Genomic DNA, 19,243 nt, shown 5'->3' with positions numbered 1-19,243 from the left:
TATATTTGCAAACTGTAGGCAGATGTATAAAATGACTACACAACATTCAAGAATTCACCTGTTGTAAGTGAATTTACAGGGTCCCACTGATGTGGAGAATAAGGAGAGATCCCTGCACTAACTCCAGATACATTTTCTAGCAGGACATGTAGTAGACTTAAAACGAAAAATAGTTGATGGCAAAGCACACTTGATGTAAGCTCCCAAAAGTGTGAACATCTCATCATCACTCTTGTAAGGAGGCAACAGGCAACACTGAACTTCATCAGACTCTATGAAGTTCACATTACACATCCTTGAATTCCACATTTATGTTGACTGTGACACGCATGTGTTTATATAGTCAGCATAAGTCCAAGGAAAGCAAACTCTTTTTTGTTTTGCTTTTGCAATTCAAATTGTCACTAACTGGCATGCTGACACATGTAAGAACCAGTGTGTGTGGACAAACACAGCATGCACACATTCATAGTCTTATGTGACATATATACATGTAAACACACATATGTCTCAATACAATTATTTAGAAGACAGACCCTATGTATCTATTGGAATATACTGTAAATATTTTTATATGTTTTATTTGGATTGGTAATCAATTTGGCCAGAATTTACCACTGGATTTAAAACTGACAGTTTTGAAAACAGCAGGAGCTCATGATTGAACAAAGTGAAAACGTACAAAACTCATATATTAAGACTTATAATTGTGAACTGTCAAACTTTTTTTCATGAGTTAATGTCTTATAACTCTGTCCATGATATAATTGATGCATGGTAAACATAAAGCTAACAAGGAAATGTTTATAACAAATGTGCAATAATAAATTAGACCTAGAAAATTATTTTATAATATTAATTTCTTATTTAAGAAATATTCTGGCATTAAATATGACGAGGCCCACTATTAGAATCGCATCCAAGTGTAAGGTGTAGGTCAGTTCCGTATGCGAACAAGCGCTTACCTTGTAACCCTGCCTACATCATGACTGTTTCCTCAAGTTCAATCCCGTTCAGTTTTTCACGGCTAAATCCTGTCTAGTCGCTGAATATTTCTCTCATACTTACTGATACGTTATTTTACAAGACATGACATCAAGTGTATGTTTTTAAATAAATAAATAAATAAACCATACCGACCGCCCACACGGCACGAATTATTTAGTTTGACTCGCACACGTGCTGAAATTTCCTACGCACCGCTGAGAAAACGCGCAGAGACAAAAGAAAATATCACGCGAACTTACCTGTGAGTGCCCCTGATACATATTCAGTTCAGCTGATGAAAAATAGCTACGTTGATCCTGCACTTAACAGTCAGTCTCACTCTACTACAGTAAATTCTATAGGAGGAAACAGACTGTGGAGGAGCTATCCCCTCGTCAAAGGTGCTGAATCCCGACTCCGCGTTCTGTTTTCATCTCCAGGTGCCTGAACATGTAAAGACACCATACGTGGTGGACCGCTAAATGCTGGATAAATCTGAGTTGGTTACGTGGTTGTCACGCTGTAAACCCAGGACTCTAGCAATCAGCACAGGACATGCCCCAAGTCTCACCGCCCTACACGCACTTCGTACTGTTCCTCCCCAGGTCGCTATGTTCTCAATCAATCAGGCAAGGGCGGAACTGCCTCGCTGAGTCGAATGCCCACTTCTCATAAATTATGTCAGTGTTCCCAATTTGAATGTGTTTTGCTGACGGGCTGCTTACACTAGGCTGCGTTTTGATAGGCTAACGTGTGCTTTAGTTTTACTGATGCTGATCACAGGACTTGAATGAACCCTGCATGCGATAGGCTAACGCATAGTTGACAGGCTTCTCTTTTTGTTTACTCGTTGTTTAAGCTGTTATCATTACTATATTTACCTCATCTCTCTCTGCCTAGCATCATCCATCAAGATTATTCAGAGGAATGAGTTGGCCTTTGATGTAAAGGAAACTAGCCTATATGCCCTTACACGTGACTTAAAAAAAATTACAAGTATTTACGATGTAATTAATGTATTTCCCACACTGGTATGCTTGTGATTTTAATAGGTCACCTACTTTTACATTATTTGTTTTTTCCATCCTACAGTAACACATATCCCCGAATAATATATTCTACATGTCCCTCAAAATATGTTTTTAAGTAAATAATTGATAAGTGTGGAAGGGCCAAGATCCAGTGATGGTTTTGCCTTGCACACACTTCAGCCAGCAGCTGAGACCCGACGGAAGCTTTTATTATGATTGATTATGTGTTTTGCCCATTTACCATTTCAGGTTTAATTAACACCGCCTTCTAATTGTGTTCTAGTCAAGTGCAGTCATTCATTTTGTTGCCTATTGTCGCTTCAAATTAATGAGCTGTATTCTTCCATTGTGATAGCATCACTTCTCAGGCCTCAATTAATAATATGGTCAACATCGCAAATCCCTACAGCTGTGAATTACCACTTTCTTTTTTCCTCAATTTATTCAGCCCCCTTTAGCTGAAGAGAAAATGGCATGTACACAGAATACCAGCTCTATGAAAATGGCGGTTTTCTGATCATTTTTAACTCATTTGAATTAACTGTCCCATGGGTATATGCATTTTCAAGGAAAGTCTTCTGTTCAATTTGGCAAACACTTATAAATACTAAAGATAAGCAAACACCTGCCTGAAAAATATTTTAAGGATACTAAATGGCATTCAAGGAACTAAAAGTATTTGCCCTGAATTATAGATGGTGTTGATTCAAGATCTCAAAACCTAAATGGTGTCTTGACACCTTGTTTCCTATAAGTCTATAAGAGTTTTACACACACACACACAGTCACGATTAGTCCCTCCTGTCTTCCGTGTTCCGTGTTTTCCTTGTCTTGTGTGTTTCAGTCCCATTCCATAGTTTCGTTTTCTCCGCCCCTCCTTTGATTGCTTACACCTGTCCCTCGTTTCTACCTTGTTATGTTCATGTATTCAAACCCTGTCACGTTCCCCGTGTCTTTGCTGTTCGTTGTTTATTTGAGTGGTTGTGTTTCTTTGACTCTGCGCGTTTATGTTAGGATTAATGTTTGGATGTTTGAAAGCCCGTCGTTTGGTAGCCTGTTTTGTTATCCTAGCCTTCGTGAAGGACCTCTGAAATGTTCTGTTTCTGTGGAAACCATGTGCACTGCATTTCTTTCTGTAAATTATTTATCTTAATGCAGCATTGGTACGTGCCAATTTATTCGAAATGCAAATGCCTTTAATTCATTTCTTCTTTACGCTTATGCAAATTAATTCAAAGAGAAAACGCTTACTTCAGTGTTTCAGAAGTCTATATTAACTATTTCATGGCACTGAGCAACAATGACAAAATATCTTCTCGGTCATAGGTGTTATCTTGTGGGTTTAACAAAATAATCATTGCATAATTATATATACTTGCAAAGTTCAATTTACAGCCAAAAATGTCCACTGGCAAAAGTTTTTTTACACTGCTTTAAAATAAGAGCAAAATCAGAAAAATCTATAATAAAGAGTTTATCAGAACTATTTCTTAATCATTAAAAATCGATCCATCTCATTTCTCAATTATTTGATGTTCTCTATACATCTGATGATCTCCAACTCTTATTTCAGATGTAGTCATGATACCTTTATAATCACCACCTGCTAGCACGTAACAGTATATTCTGACGTCTAATCACGTCTAGATTAGATCTGAAACAATGACTCGACAGCTAGGATAAGCCTACAAGGTGCATTTAAAATGAAATATCCCTAGCAGACTGTTTAGAAAACCTGTGGAATATGTAGTAGTTTGTTGGGTCATAGCATCATCTTAATTAACTACATCTGTAAAATTGGTTAATATTATCTTAAATTATATCCCATTTTGTAAACAAATTCTGTGTTGCATCAGATCAAGATCCTGGATATTCATATAGCTATAAGTCAGTAAAGTAAAAATATGCTAGAAGTTATTTCTTGCTGCAAGTCAGTACAAAAACAAAAAGTACGTTTCCACTGAAATATAGAGCTAATGTCAGCATAGTAACCACATGTTCATATAAGTTATACATCAGTGTTTTGTGTAAAAAAAAAAAAAAAAGGTAAATAAACAACAAATACTAAATGATTGGCTACAGTCTCTCATCTCCAAGTCACATTCAAGATGATTAACCAGTTATTTGTTGATTCAAGCACATGAATAATCAATTAACAATCTGTATATGATCTGTATCTCATATACAAAGTTAGGAATGGTTAAGGTTGTGGCTTGTGTTGATTTTTTACATTCAGACCTTTTCTTTTGATTTCATTTCATCAGAAACCATCACCACTGCAAATCCAGTATGAGTAAAATGCCCAAAGTGACAATGGCAGAAACTCTCATTTAAGTGTCTTGTTGTCCTCTGTTGTGTTTCTTCTACATTCATTACCTCTGACTGTATTTTGGATGAGACATCTTAAAGAGGCTTCAGTAGAAAATATGACTTGGGAGTTATGGGAAATATGGTGATGTGGAGGCAGACACAGATACTGCATGATCCTGGAAAATACTAGAAAAGACAGTGGTGAGAAGATGGAAATGGAACAAATGTACGTGGAGAGAACAGTGGTTGCCAGATGAAAATACTGGCTTAGAAGGTAGAAAGGGCCAGATGATTGTAGAGCGAGGCAGATATGGAACTTATCTGGAACAAAGTTGAAAGCTCTGGATATGGACATGATTGACAGAGAAGGGTAGCGTATATGGCCAAATATGCTCCCTTTATATGCACATTTTATCCAGGATATTGACTTTGAGTCTAGATTTCCCATTTTCCCCAAAGTTCCATTTACATGGTCCATGAAACAAGTAATTCTTGCTTCTGAATGTGGAGCACAGAATCTCCCTTTCATTCTAGTGCTTGAACAGCACACAAGCTTTTCCATAGGAGAAAATCCAGCAGGTGTTTGACAATAGCTAAACAAAAATGTTATTGCTTCTAAAATTTTTACTTATGACTTTTCAGAAAAACAAAACACAACAACAACAACAACAACAATAATAATAGAGTATGTGTCATGGTGCATCAAGCACCCAACTGGAAGGACATGCCCACTTACAAACACATACGCACATACACCTCTCCTCTATTTAAACCCATAGGTACTCTCCTCTAGTTCTGCGCATTGCTCACCCATACAATGCCATGGACCACACCACAAGTCAATAGCTTGCTGTACTCTTTGTTAATCTTTATACTCATTTGTTATGGAGGACAAAGACCCTCCTTACCCAAAATCACGTCTCGCTCCCTCCCTGCTCACTTCACAGTATGAAGCCTTGCTTACATATTTCATTAATATGAAAATGTCAAAAATGTTTGACTAATTGTTGGCTGGCTGCTGCTCCACAACTCTTCTCTCCTCCTCCTCTCTCTCTTTTCCTTACTTTTGGTCTTTCTACTCCCATCTCCATCAGTGCTTCAATTCTGTTAAGCACTCACTTCTTTTATCCATGGTTCATCTCACCCCAGCCCCTAACAAGCTGCTCTCTCTCTCTCTCTCTCTCTCTCTCTCTCTCTCTCTCTCTCTCTCCCCGCCTCTTTTCCTCTCTGTATCATTTTGCCAGTATTTCCTTTATCTCCAGCTGTGTTTTATGCTAATAAAAGCTTTTCCTAAAGTTTAAGTTTTTTAAGTGATATATGCCGCATGTCCAGAGTAGGAAACTGCCATTAGTCTTTTAAACCACAGACAGTCAAACAAAGTCTGTTTAAGATCAGAGTGTCTATAATTGCATATTGTAGGTTTGGACTTTTGTAGTTCTAATTGTCTGCATTTACACACACAGTCCAGTGTGTGTGAGCATGCACTCATGAGGTGCTGGATTTATTTGCATTCAGTTTGAGTTGATATATCAAGTGTCCCCAGCAGGGTAAATGAGGGTATTTTTTCAGAGAATTAGTTCTGTTTTCTCACTAGACCCATTAAGAAGCTGCAGCTTTTATATTCTTTCCCAGAATACCTTCTCTGTTGCAACTTTCGCCTCCACTATTCCTAATCAGAGGCACATGTCTACCTTCATCAGGCAAAATTGAAGGGTTTCACATTATTCACCTCCTCCTAAAATCCATTTTAAAGTGATTTGCTCCTCATCTGGGAGCATGCTGATGCTTGTGTGAGCATCAAATCAAAGCTCTGGATGCTCTCAGCAGCCTCTTGGTACAGATGAACTGTTTATTCCCTTGTGTGAGTGCTGAGTCAAGGCTGGGCCCCAAAATGAAAGGATTAGTTTGTAGAGATTCCATCCTGGTATACAATAAATAAATAAATAAAAATAACTAATGAGAATCTCTTTGAATAAAACTGTTATTTACATGTTAGTCAAGTAAGTGAAGTGTAATTGCACACTTGAAGAGTTTATTACTCTTGCTACTTGGTTTGGGCGAAAATTGGTTCTCGTTCTGTAATCTGGAGCAATTAAGTAGACAAACTTGCTTTTGGTGAAACCCCTTTGGTAATATATATTATGGGGATTATGGTGCCATGCAACTTACATGCATATTATCAACTTGTTAAAATACACCAAATGTCTGTGGCTCACCATAACATAGAAAAAATTATTTTAATCACTGAAGGATAAGTCAGTTAAAACTACAGCATTTAATAAGATGGGTTTCTTGAGTAGCATGACTTCTAACCTTGTTCCCAGCTTTCAGAAATGGAGGGACCCCTGTAGTTTGATGTGCGGAGGGCCATCATTAGTAAGTCCTATTTGATTTGCCCCGTCTTGACCTGAGGTCAGTGTGATGGACCCTGGCCAAAAAGCCATAGCTCTGCAGCACACAGATGCATGCCAAATTCCCCGCTTGGTCTGGGGTGCTCCAGATGGGCTGATGTCATATTGGTCAGAGGGCATACAAGGACAGCGCAGTGGCTATGGTAACATCTACCAGCTGATTCTGAGAGGTGGGAGCATGAAAGAAGGCCTGACCGGTGCATGGTCAGGATTAAAATCTTAATGTAGTTAACTGCTGTGTTTGCATTGTATGTCTCATGTATTGTATTTCTGCAGACCACTTAAAAAGTGGTAATGCATAAAATATGCATTAACATATATAGCAATAAACTATTCTTAAATTAAGGCATTAAGTATATATTTAAATATATTGCATAAGCCCAGATTAGCTTTTCTCTCTCTCTCTCTCTCTCTCTCTCTCTCTCTCTCTCTCTCTCTCGCTCTCTCTCTCTCTCTCTCTCTCTCTCTCTCTCTCTCTCTCTCTCTCTCTCTCTCATGGTAGGTGGCTAGTTTATCACTTCCATATTTGAATATGATGATGTGGGACTTGAGTCCCAGCTGTTTCATTTGCAGTTCCCAAGGATGCAACAGCCACATTCACAGGGGAAAGGAAGACCCCTCCTCCTGTCTGTTACATTTTAATCAACTTTATTTTACTCTATTAACTCAAAGACTAAAAAAACACAATACACATTTATATCTAGAGTTCTACCTATAACCTGCTAGATAAACTGTTCGTAAATGCAATATATATTGATTGATTAGGTTTCGGTAACTAATTTGGTCAATAATGTATTACAGGCATTGCACAGCAGAGACCCTTAGAGGAGCAAAATTAGAGGAGGGCGGGTTGGCACAACATAACATTCTGAAATATAGCAACTGATATTCAAATCGAGTCTGCCCAATTGTGTTTAAGCTCATCATTTGGACATTGCTATTCTTAGCTAAAACGAAGGTTGCGGTGTGTCGCTAAAACGCATTCACACGTCCTAATTGCAGCTCCTTTGGTTTCGATATTCTTTTTATTGGATGATATCATACATATCTGTGCCGTCAGTCAGCGACTCTGGACGGCACTACCAAATGCTTTAAAGTACATATACATGTTCCTTATTCCATGTGTTTTGTGAACTTAATATATTCGTAAATAAGTTTTAAAAACTTGCTAACAGTGCTAACTGGCTAACGGAGCTATACAATTAGTAACCAAAAATAAGGGGATGTATATTTGGATGGACGATAAGACATGGACGATAAAAACCACTAGCTATCCTTAGCCAATAGCAGAGAATAGGTTATATTTTAAATCAGGCGGATGTAATAATTTGGGGAGTAATATATCATGTGATATAAACTTACAGACAGTAGCCAAGGGCCTTTTTATTCAGAATTAGGTTATTATTAAGAATGACCCCTCCTCTTGATGAAGGCTTCAGGTGAGACTTTTCTATAAATAATAAGAATTTTATTTCAAGGGGCAAAGCTGCGGACCCTTCTACCCGCACTACCTACCTCCTTGCATACTGCAGTGTCTGACAGTGAGGCAGAGTAATTTAAAGAGACACTCTTTGTGCAACCGGCAAAACAATCAGCAAAACAAACAAACAAACAGTGTAAGCAATCAGTGTTTAAATAAGGTCTACAGTTTTTAATTTAACACTGATTTGTCTTTTATGTTTTTTTGTGTTTGTTTTTCTTTTTGTTTAATTTTGCTGTGATCAAAGCTTAGTCTCTAACCTTTGTTTAAATACCTAATAGACATCTTTTCCAGGTAGTGGAAAAGCTACATATAGCTATAAACAGTCATTAAAAACTGATATAAGCAATAAGGGTTTGCTTGAAAATCTCCCATGTACCTTCAACATATATGTAATTCTGATAGCTGGCCAAGGATACTGTTCCTTGGTAATGTTCATTTTGTAAAGTATTACTGTTGCTGTGGCAAATATAAGATGGTTGGTCTCAGTATTGGTCACAGTAGTGATGTTCTGTAGTGCTGCATTCACATCTTCAAGCAGTCTTTCAGCCTTTCTTGCCTGTCATCCTGGCTCCCCTTTCCCATAGCTTATGTGTTGTACCTTTTCAATCTCTACTTGTGAGAGAAGTTGCCACTTGCTGATATTGGAATGCTGAGCTACTTTTTTCAGTGTTAGTCTAGATGTTGGGTTTTGAAGCATCCATAGTTCCACATTCTCTGCATATACCCTCTTACACTGGCTTTGATTGAGTAGTAGCATTCCAACAGTCCTCTAATCTCCACTCGTCCATAAGTGTCTTATACTTGTTCCAGTACCTCCTGTACTAAACTCAGTGGCATAACCATCATGCTAACAGATGCAACTCAACCTGAATGGTTAACTGAAGGCTGGACAGTCCTGATCCTGAAGAAATCCCAGTAAGTGGCAGTTCCATCCAAATACCAGCCAATAACCTCCTCTGCACAACATGGAAGCTCCTGTGAGACATCATTGCAGTGAAGATGAGTAGGCACATTGCTCAATACCTGAGCAGAGCCCAGAAAGGCAAGAACACCAGAGGAGCCAAGCACCAGCTAATGCTGGATAAGACCATCACTTTAGACTGTAAGACCAGACGCAAATCTGTGCACCACCTGGGTTCACTACCAAACATTGACTAATATGATTCAATGCATCACACATGTATCCTGGAATGCTTTAGGCTGTATAACATCAACAGGACTCTAAGAGACTCAATGGAGCTCAATGGAACTCAATGGAGCTGTGGAAGATAACCCTAGAGGCCAATTTCAAGTCAATAGCATGAGTCACTGTCAAGTGCAGGATTTACCAAGGACATGCCTTGTCTGCGCTGCTGTTCTGCATAGACCTGAATCCTCAGTGAGATCATCACCAAGGCTGGCTATGGATACTGGTTACACAACGGAGTAACCATCAGCCACCTCCTCTATATTGATGACATCAAGCTGTATGCCAGAAATGAACAAGACATTGACACACTAATCCATCTTAAAAGGATATACTACAATGACACATACTACAATGAATGTGATTCGGACTGAATAAATGATGGTTACAAGGAGAGGAAAGGTAACCAGAATTGAGGGATTGTACAACCAGAAGGTAACAGCAGATGTTGAGGACAGCAGCTACAGCCAAATACCTACAAAGAGTAAGGCAAATAAGTCCTGAGAAGTCAGCTGAAAGGGAAGAACTAGATCCTGGCTATCAACACCTACACTGTACCAGTCATCAGATACCCTGTTGGTATAATAAGCTAGCCAAAAGTTTAAGGACAGAAGCCACTGACATAAGACAAGGAAACTCACAATGCATGGATGGTTTCATTTCAAATCCAGCACTCTGAGACTGTAGATTAAGTGGAAGGAGGCGGGCCAAGGACTAGTGAGCATCAGAGCCACTATCTAAGAGGAAACAACCAAGATCCAGGAAGTACTCCAGGAAGATGGCCCCAAGTGATGAAGGACATAGTGAGTATCTCAGTAGAAACCTGAGGAGGATGGGAAAGAAGAAGATAACTCCTGCACGGTATGTACCACTTGCAAAAAGTGGAAGTGACTGATATGGAAAAATCCTACCAATGGCTAGAAAAGGTTGGACTGAAAGATAGCACAGAGGCACTAATTATGGCAGGACAGAAACAAGCTCTGAACATGAGATAAATAGAGGATGGGATCTACCACACTAGGCAGGACTGCAGGTGCAGGCTCTGCAAAGATGCTCCCAAGATGCTAGCACACTGCATATATGGATCGCCATAACCAAGTGTCTGGCATAGTGTACAGAAATATCTTTGCTGAGTACTGACTGGAAGTTCCAAAGTTTAAGTGGGATACACCCCCAAAGGTGGTGAAGAATGACCAAGCTAAGATCCTGTGGGACATCCAGATACAGACTGACAAAATGGTAATGGCTTACCAATTAGGCATAATAGTGATAGACAAATAGCAGAAGAGGGCCATAGTGATAGATGTAGCAATCCCAAGGGATAGCAACATGATGAAGAAGGAAAATAAAAAAACATCAAGAAATACCATGGGCAGAAAGAAGAGATAGAAAAGATGTGGAAGGTGAGGGCAACAGTGGTTCCCATGGTAATTTGAGCACTAGAGCCTGTGACCCCCAAAACTGGGAACGTGGCTCCATTATATATATATATATATAATTTATGGGAAATGTAAATGAGACACTAACAGTGTTTCATAACAAATAATTCATTAATTAGAAATAGTTACAGAAGAATGGGTGATTGTTGATTGCATGTAAATGGTTTACCCAAAACTTGAGGTATTTAATAAAATTATACAAATGTGTATGTGTTGTTACAATTAGAATAATGGGCCAAGTAACTATTTTTTCACAATGGAAATTCCCTAAAATAATTGAATTGTCCTTCTAAGTGCCAGTGTGATACAAGTCTATACTTCTCCATACCATTTGGAGAGGCTAATGTCATCATGGTATCAAGGGGTCTCATTATAGGGCCTAATGCCATGGGAAAGGATGAGTTCCCAAATCACTGGGAACAGTGAAAATGTAACAGTGAAAATGTCACTTTGTAACAGTGAAAATGTTCTTTGGAAATGTCCAAATGTTCTTTGGAAGATCTGCATCTCTTTAATATGTTTCCCTAAATGTATTCAGAGAGGAACCTTTAATAAGCATTATAAAACCTTATGTATTTAAGATGCCAAGTAAGAAACTACCATAAACTCTGTTTTTACTGTATCCATATACTTCTTTCAGAACCGCATTAACAACATTCATACATCATTTTGTTATTTTTGTTGTACTTTTCCATTTTTCATCATAAATTAATCAATTATGTCAGGAGAGGTTGCCCACTTAAGTGCCCTGGATAATGACAACTGAAACGGATGGTGTGTATTTAAAACGATCATGTAGTCATCTGGGACATTGCACATCCTCCTGATCCAGCTATGTGTCGATCTCCATGCTATACTCGTACTGTGGTAATTAATTTACTAGGTAATTCATTTAGGAGGCTCTAAATCCCAATGAACTGTGCTCTAAGGTAAAGGTCTCGTCATTAACCTTAATCTTGATACCCCGTTGGATTTCCGAGCAATCAAATAACACTTTAATCAGCTAAGATGGAATGCTGCAGCGAGGGGTTTATGTATGCGATTTTGAGCATGGTTATGCTGTGTCATAAAGCCAGATCTCCGGCAGAATGCCAAATGCAAAGAGGAGAGTTGTGTTTGGCAGATGTAGTGGTCGGCATGTTAGACACGGTGTCAAGACACCAATGCTATGTGGGGGGAAAACCCTTTCACAACATACCAGTCCCAAAGCCATCTGTCCTATGAGAAAGAATATAAAGTGGGAGGTTCCCAGACTACAATGAGATGGACGAAAAATGGAAGGTGCCGGTATACCTCGATAAGGTCAAAATAAAATCCCAAAAGTAATTCGAAGATACAGTAACGACAACAGTTACCTGCGCAATGATTGTGAAAATACGAAACGCAAACATAAGCAACCTAGGCTCCGTAAAAACAGGCAAATCGAGTCTTAATTAAGAACTTTTAAATCTAATCATGCTGGTTAATAAACAAAGCAACTAGGTTATACTGCCCTCTCTTGTAAAATACAGGCAATGCCATGTTCTTACTGCGCTAAATTAGCCTACACTCCGTCATAGTAAAGCCTTTTCTTTAAAGCTTTACTTCAAACTTGAATTCAAATGGACTTGAATCAACTTGAATTAACATGTGTTACCAAAAACAACCATGACCAAAAAATGAATTATTTAAAATATCTCTGACGTACATTTGTCTCTGTAGGTCTTAAACCGCCTCAAAATTGCAACAACTACAATTTCCGTGATGCATATCAGTAGGACAGGAAGTGCTTCCTTACGATCTTGGGCTTGTTCAAGTTACGTGCCGCAGAGGAGACAGCATGGCGAGTAAAGAGCCTGGAGTAAGTTTTTTTTGTTTGTTTTTTTTAATGTGTTTCCTTTACTCGATATATTATTGAAATATTCAGGGGTTAATGCCTCTATCTGTGTACGTCTCTTAAGGTTTCCTACCGTTTCCAAATTAGTTTTGACGTTGGCATTTGGAGTAGTGTCTGTACCACTGATACCAAATAGAAGCGCTCTGTGATAATATACCACTAGCTGGCTAGCCAACTAGCCAAGTATTGCATTCATATTGTAGGTTGAGTTCACGGCATACAATATCCGTCTTTAGCTTGCTAGCTAGGTACCTGTTTTAGGCTATTAATCTTTAACGTAATTGCTCGCACTATACTAGAGCACCTGGAGGGCATTAGAATGTAGCTAACTTATGGTTTGTCACCATAGTCACCATAATCACCATATCGGTAAATGTAAACAGATTTAATTTCTTCTTTTGATGTGAAACCTCACTGAACAGACAACCTGCTCCCTACTTCCATCTATCTATCTGGTTCTCTCTCGCTCTGTCACACAGGGCTTTCTGCAGCAACTGAGGCAAATAGCAGGCAGGCTGTCCTCTGGTCCTAGAGGTTCTGGCCTGGGTGCTAAGCTGCTTATTGGGGCTGGTGCCTTGGCGTATGGAGTCAAAGAAGCAACATACACTGGTAATATTGCCCACAAATGCATATTTTTTTCCAGGTCACAGTTACCTTTAAGTTAGAATAATGGCGCAAGAGAGACATAATTCATATTAAAAGGCATAGCTACTACAAGCCCTTTCTGATATAAATGCAGATTACCTCTCCTAGAGTACTCACCAAGTGAAACAGTAGTGTGGTATTTAAGGCACATGACTCTCTTGCAATGCACTGACTTGAGTAATCGTGAATGCTTGATTCTCTTTTCAGTGGAGGGTGGGCAGAGGGCCATCATTTTCAGCAGAATTGGAGGCATACAGATGGATACAGTGCTTACAGAGGGGCTGCATTTCAGGTAGTTACTTTAATATTTGACTTTTTATAGTGGATTTCATATCCAATCCTCAAGACCCTAAGTCAGTCAATATGTTTGCTCTGTCCCAGTTACCAACACACCTGAAACTTCACCGAATTCACTAACCATTGAATCCTGGTACACTTCGACTGGGAGCAGTGATGAAGTAGGCGGGGTACTGTCTGCAGCTGTCTTCAGCTCCCTGGGTGCTGAGCTAAATAACAACCCTCTGTGCATCACGATTAGCCTGTTTTGCATGGAAACTGCTGCATCCAGCTTCATTTTCACACGAGATTTCAGCAGATGACTTCAGATGTCATGACAATCGCACATAATCCTCTATGGTATTCTTGTCACTGCTTTTATAGAATTACAGCCTGTCCAGAGGAGCACCTTTTTTATTTTTTATTATTAGATTTTGCTTATTGTATGCAGATTTCAGTATGATACCACTGAGTAGGTATTACGGACATAAAACCCATTCATTCTTTAACACATGCAAGTGTCTTGAAGCCCTGTGACATCAGAGAAATCCTTAGACAGAGTCACTGCTTTGCAAAATAATGTGGCTGATTTCACACTACTGTCATCAGAAGGAGCTGAGCGAACTTTTCCCATTGAGACCTGGTTGGGCACTTGCAACCCTTCCCTCAGGACTGCAGCAGGATCTTCTACTGAAAGTCCAATCAAACCAATCTCTGCATTTGCTGAAGCATTGCGTTCACTTAAAATAAAATATTTTTTTTCCCAAGCCTGAGGGAACCAATAATTACCCTTGCTTCTTGATCTCTTGGGAGATTTCTAAATAAGGAATTTAGAATTTATTCTATATTTAGAATAAATATTTCAAAATCTTTAAGCCTTAAGGCTTTATTGTAGTTAATTTTTTTTGTTTTACCCCATAATAGGATACCGTGGTTCCAGTACCCCATCATCTATGACATCCGAGCCAGACCGAGGAAGATTTCATCACTCACAGGAAGCAAAGGTGACTTTTTTTTCCTGCATTTAATATTTCAACAACAAAATAATAAATGCATCACTGTGGAAGTCTACAGAAAGTCATGATCATCCTCCTAGTCTTCCTCACCATGTCTTCATCCACAGACCTGCAGATGGTGAACATAGGACTGCGAGTGCTCTCTCGGCCCTTTGCCACCAACCTGCCGCTGCTCTACCAGCAACTGGGGACAGACTACGATGAGCGTGTGCTGCCCTCCATCGTTAACGAGGTGCTGAAGAGCGTGGTGGCCAAGTTCAATGCCTCGCAGCTCATCACTCAGCGAGCACAGGTATGGCTCCTTTGGATGTGCCAGTGCCCCCTAGAGCAGGGGAGGGGTATTTCAGCTGTGCTTTGTGCTTTAATGTCAGTTAAATCTTTATTTAAAAACACACCTGTTTTATTTTGATCACATTATGTTCCTCCTTGTATTATTATTATTTTAACATGGTGTGTAGGTATCCCTGCTCATTCGGAGGGAGCTGATTGAGAGAGCTAAAGACTTCAACATTATTCTGGATGATGTGGCCATTACAGAGCTCAGCTTTAGCAAGGAGTACACTGCTGCTGTAGAGGCCAAGCAAGTCGGTAAGGACTGCAGTAACCATAATGAACTTTGTCATAGTAAAAGTATTTAGAAGCTATTTGGTGAATACGTAAAACTCTGTAAACTATTCTTAAATAGTGGAACGTGTTCAATTTTGACATCATCCACAAGGGGGCAGCATTGTCCTTTGTCATTCAGCAGCCTACACCATAACTACAAACCACTACCACACAGTCAATAAGTATTTATTTTACCTGAGAAATGAAAATCATAATCAAGTGAATTAAAAAACATTTTTTCTACCATTTGCTTGAATAATCTCTTTTTAAACTATTTCCTTTGTTAATCTTCAGCACAGCAGGAGGCCCAACGGGCACAGTTTTATGTGGAGAAAGCAAAGCAGGACCAGAAACAGAAGATCATCCAGGCAGAGGGAGAGGCCCAGGCTGCTAAAATGGTGGGACCCTGCCTCTGCACAAACACAAAAACAACCAGTGCCCTTCCATACATCAGATTCCTTTGATGGCTCCACATTTCATAAACAATTTAAAATGTATAAAAAAGAAAGCTATGGGCTGTCTGCCACTGAAAGTGTTTACTGATTTTAACTGCTAGTCATAATCAGTGGCTCCTTTTCCACTGTGCTTAATAACTAATGGTAATTGTATTAGTCATACAATGAATTTGAAAGTATAGTTTAGAAAAGTATAGTTTTTTGCACTCTGTGTTCTAAAACAAAGCTGTACTGCCCGCCCTCAATAAAAGGAAAAAAAATGATGCAATGCTGTGTATGAAACTGGCCACAGGTCAATGGTTCCATGCTGACTTGGAACAAAAGCCGAGGCCAAGGATACACTTAGTAACCACCATGTCTGTGTGCGTTTGTTTATCGAACGAATAACCCAGCTGGGCGAGGCCGTGTCGAAGAATCCTGGCTACCTTAAACTGAGGCGCATCAGGGCTGCACAAACCATTGCCAAGACGGTGAGACGCATGGTTTCGAGCCCACCATACATCTCTCATTCCTGCATACACTTTGCGTATAAGCTTGTTGGTTTAGGAATGGTGTCAGGTGGTTGTGCTTCCCAGTATTAACTTTTCTGAACACTTTGCTTGGTCCTCCAGGTGGCAGCCTCCCAGAATAAAGTGTACCTGAATGCAGACAACCTGGTGTTGAATCTGCAGGATTGCACCTTCGACAAGTAAGCCCCCTTTTTTTTGTTCCTTTCTCACTGTTAAATTGATTTATACACATTAAAGGAAGCATATCTTAGTGTTCTGCCGATTTCCGCAATGGTGAAAGTCATGGTTAAATATGGGACATCTTCTAGGTCCTCTAGAGTATATGCTTTACAAGAAAACACATAGTGAACACATAGTGGTGAGAAAACAATAGTTTATATTACATATGCAAATGGGACAGCTGAAAGCTGCCAAGTGTGTGTAGGTTTGGAGATTTGGTTCTATTTGTTTGTGAGGGGTTTTTTTTCCCATGTCCCTCCTCAAGAGGGGGCCATAAGCTCCAAGGCAGGGCAGAATTCAGTCTGGGGCCATTACGTCATCATTGCATCATTGATGCGCACATCATGCTCCAGTTGGTTCTGAGGATCCACTTATCCCGATCAGCTGAAACCTGACACCACAGAGCGTCCTGCATTCATCATGCGCTCACACACTCACAGCTACCCCTTAGTCAGTGACCCCCCAAAAACCTGAGACATTTAACCATTTTTTCGGCCCTGATAAAGGACTTGACTTAGCCTTGTATGCGCTTTAGTGAGGAATAATTAATTGAACAGGTCCAAAATAGAGTTAATGTACAGTTTAATGAATTGATTCATAGTTCATTTTTTAAAAAGATGGCCTTTCTTCTCTGTTGCAGTTTGTTGCTGAAGAAGTGAGAGGCCATCCCTGAGGAGAGTGTGCATTCCATTTTATACCGTCAATAATGTCTTGTGTGTTTACCTCCCTAAGTGGTGCCTGTCTCTCAGTGCAGTGTATCTGGGCATAGCCCAGACCAGACCAGGGGCTGGGTGGCCTTAAAAACCACACATTTCCACAGAGACTTGTTATACACAGTAGCCTTTTGTAAAAGTGAGTGATCAATGCAGCAGTTTGTCAATCAGATCAAGGGCATGTGATATCTATGAACATTTAAATAAGCTTGGCATAATCAACCATGGCTTATTATTAGCCTCAGGCAAATCAGTATAGCATTGGTATTAACAAATGGAGGCATTTAGACAAGCAGTCATTATAACTGTCCTAATGTTTATGAAATGGTAATATGAATACATTATAAACCTATAAGTTTAAATTCAAAATTCTTACATGGGCTGATAGCTATTGTAAACAACTATCTTGTATTTCCAGTATTTCAGGGATCAACTGGTTCCTCTTTCAGATGTGTATGCTGACAGTAGAGGCTTGGGCACTTGAAGGAGGGTTCATTAAATTGTTTCATTAACTTAAGTGACTGAGTCTGTTGTGCATGAGAGAGAGTGTATGTCTGCACTGCATATTTTAGTGTTTTCTTGCTATCAGCACACCTGACATGATGTATAATTTACAATTTTGTAATGAGTTTTAAATGGGTGTTAGTCCATTGGTATAACAGGACCAGGAATGGAAAACTATTCTTTCGGTGTACTGCTTTTTAAATTATGTTTCTCACTAATAAACCGCGTTATTTACTGTAAGAAATATTTTAAATGTGTACCAGGCCTTAGGTTATTTCGTTTTCTTTAGCAGTAGCGATCAGTACGTTTTCTTGTCAGTAGATGGTGCCAAACAGTCACTACTGCTGGGTTACACACGTTCTCCAGACAGGCGCTTCGTGGTCAGCAAGACGAAAAGGCGTCGAAACCTAGAGGAAAGAAATTAGGGTAGTAAATGGGCCTTCACGACGTGTGTGTTAGTCAGTCGTGCCCAGCACTGATGCCGCGCTCTGATTTAACGGTCGAGTGCATGTTTCAGCATGAACGAAATGGGGCCTCGAGCCTATAAAAATCCAAGCTATAAAAATCTCAGCGCTAGACGGTAATCTACGTAGTGGTGGCTGTTCAAGCGGGGGTTGGGCGCGTCTATCCCTCAGTAATATTCATGAGCTGGGAGGAGACAGAAGACAGAAAGGCTCCAATGACTGGCAGACAGGACACGCCCCTCTTTATCTCAGCCCATAGAATCTAGGAGTATGTTTTTGAATGCGGAACAAACCTTAAATGGGAGGGGAAACGGGGTCGTCGTAGAGGGCATTATAAGCTTCGTCGGAAGTCGCAGGCAGTGCAATGGTGCTCCGTGAGCACTTGAATAGTTTATATTTTATGATGTTATGTAGTAGAATTCGGAGGCGCCATTCTCCTGACCTCACTTCAGTGTTAACTGCAGCTGATCCTATGCAGTCATGCAAATACACCCCACCTTCCCTCTCTGCTGCGCATAAACAAGACCAGATTACCGCTCAGCTGGTCCATTGCCATGGTAACGCTGACCTCACAGTGGGACGGGGGATCTGGGAGAGCCGCCATGGCGATTGGCCAGGACGTTAGATGTGATCCCTGGCTCCTAGCACCGAGCGCTCTAGGATGGTATTGCAGCTGTTTCTGGAAAGCCGGTCCGGGCACCAGTAGATGACCCTGTTCTTCCTCTGCTCGATACTGCTGAAAATCGTCAGGATTTGCTTCTTCCATGCCTTACGACGCCTGCTCTCCGCGCTCGTATGCTAACCATGCTCACGCTAGAAGTGTGACCTACATCCCCCTCAAAGTCATGATGCGCTGCAGCTAACGAACAACCGCAAAATCACTGCTCTAATGTTATTTAGTGTAAATACGTTCGACGTTTGCTTGGTCATTAAAAATCCATGACACGAATAACGGTACAAATCAGTGTGTGTGTGGGTTTTTTTTTTTTTTTTTTTTAAAGAACAGCGTGATTTACCTAATCAATTACGTTTCCACTGTTTTAACATCCTGGTACTATTTAACATAGGCTACTGTGATGCGTGCTCTGTAAATCAAATACTTTTTTATGGCAA

At 39.9% G+C, this 19,243-nt stretch overlaps 2 protein-coding genes across 3 annotated transcripts in view; one reads left to right on the top strand and one right to left on the bottom strand.

Annotated features, from left to right (window-relative positions):
* The window catches only part of pex5lb (peroxisomal biogenesis factor 5-like b), a 28,432-nt gene extending 26,799 nt beyond the window's left edge, over positions 1–1,633 (bottom strand). For both annotated transcript variants that reach the window (XM_027032376.2, XM_027032392.2), the window contains exon 1: positions 1,248–1,633. In XM_027032376.2, the coding sequence (XP_026888177.2) occupies positions 1,248–1,268 (21 nt within the window). In that variant the 5' untranslated portion in view covers positions 1,269–1,633. The remainder of the gene's footprint in view (positions 1–1,247) is intronic.
* A 10,950-nt stretch (positions 1,634–12,583) lies between these two features.
* Positions 12,584–17,906, top strand: phb2a (prohibitin 2a). Its single transcript, XM_027032404.2, has 10 exons — positions 12,584–12,687; positions 13,203–13,332; positions 13,576–13,660; positions 14,569–14,648; positions 14,768–14,952; positions 15,119–15,248; positions 15,561–15,664; positions 16,114–16,191; positions 16,333–16,409; positions 17,090–17,906. The coding sequence occupies exons 1-10, from the start codon at positions 12,667–12,669 to the stop codon at positions 17,106–17,108; spliced, it is 909 nt and encodes a 302-aa protein (XP_026888205.1). The 5' UTR covers positions 12,584–12,666; the 3' UTR covers positions 17,109–17,906.
* Positions 17,907–19,243: the final 1,337 nt, after the last annotated feature.

Source organism: Electrophorus electricus, chromosome 7 (genome assembly GCF_013358815.1).
Source record: "Electrophorus electricus isolate fEleEle1 chromosome 7, fEleEle1.pri, whole genome shotgun sequence".
NCBI lineage: Eukaryota > Metazoa > Chordata > Actinopteri > Gymnotiformes > Gymnotidae > Electrophorus > Electrophorus electricus.
This window is presented reverse-complemented; position numbering and strand designations above follow the sequence as displayed.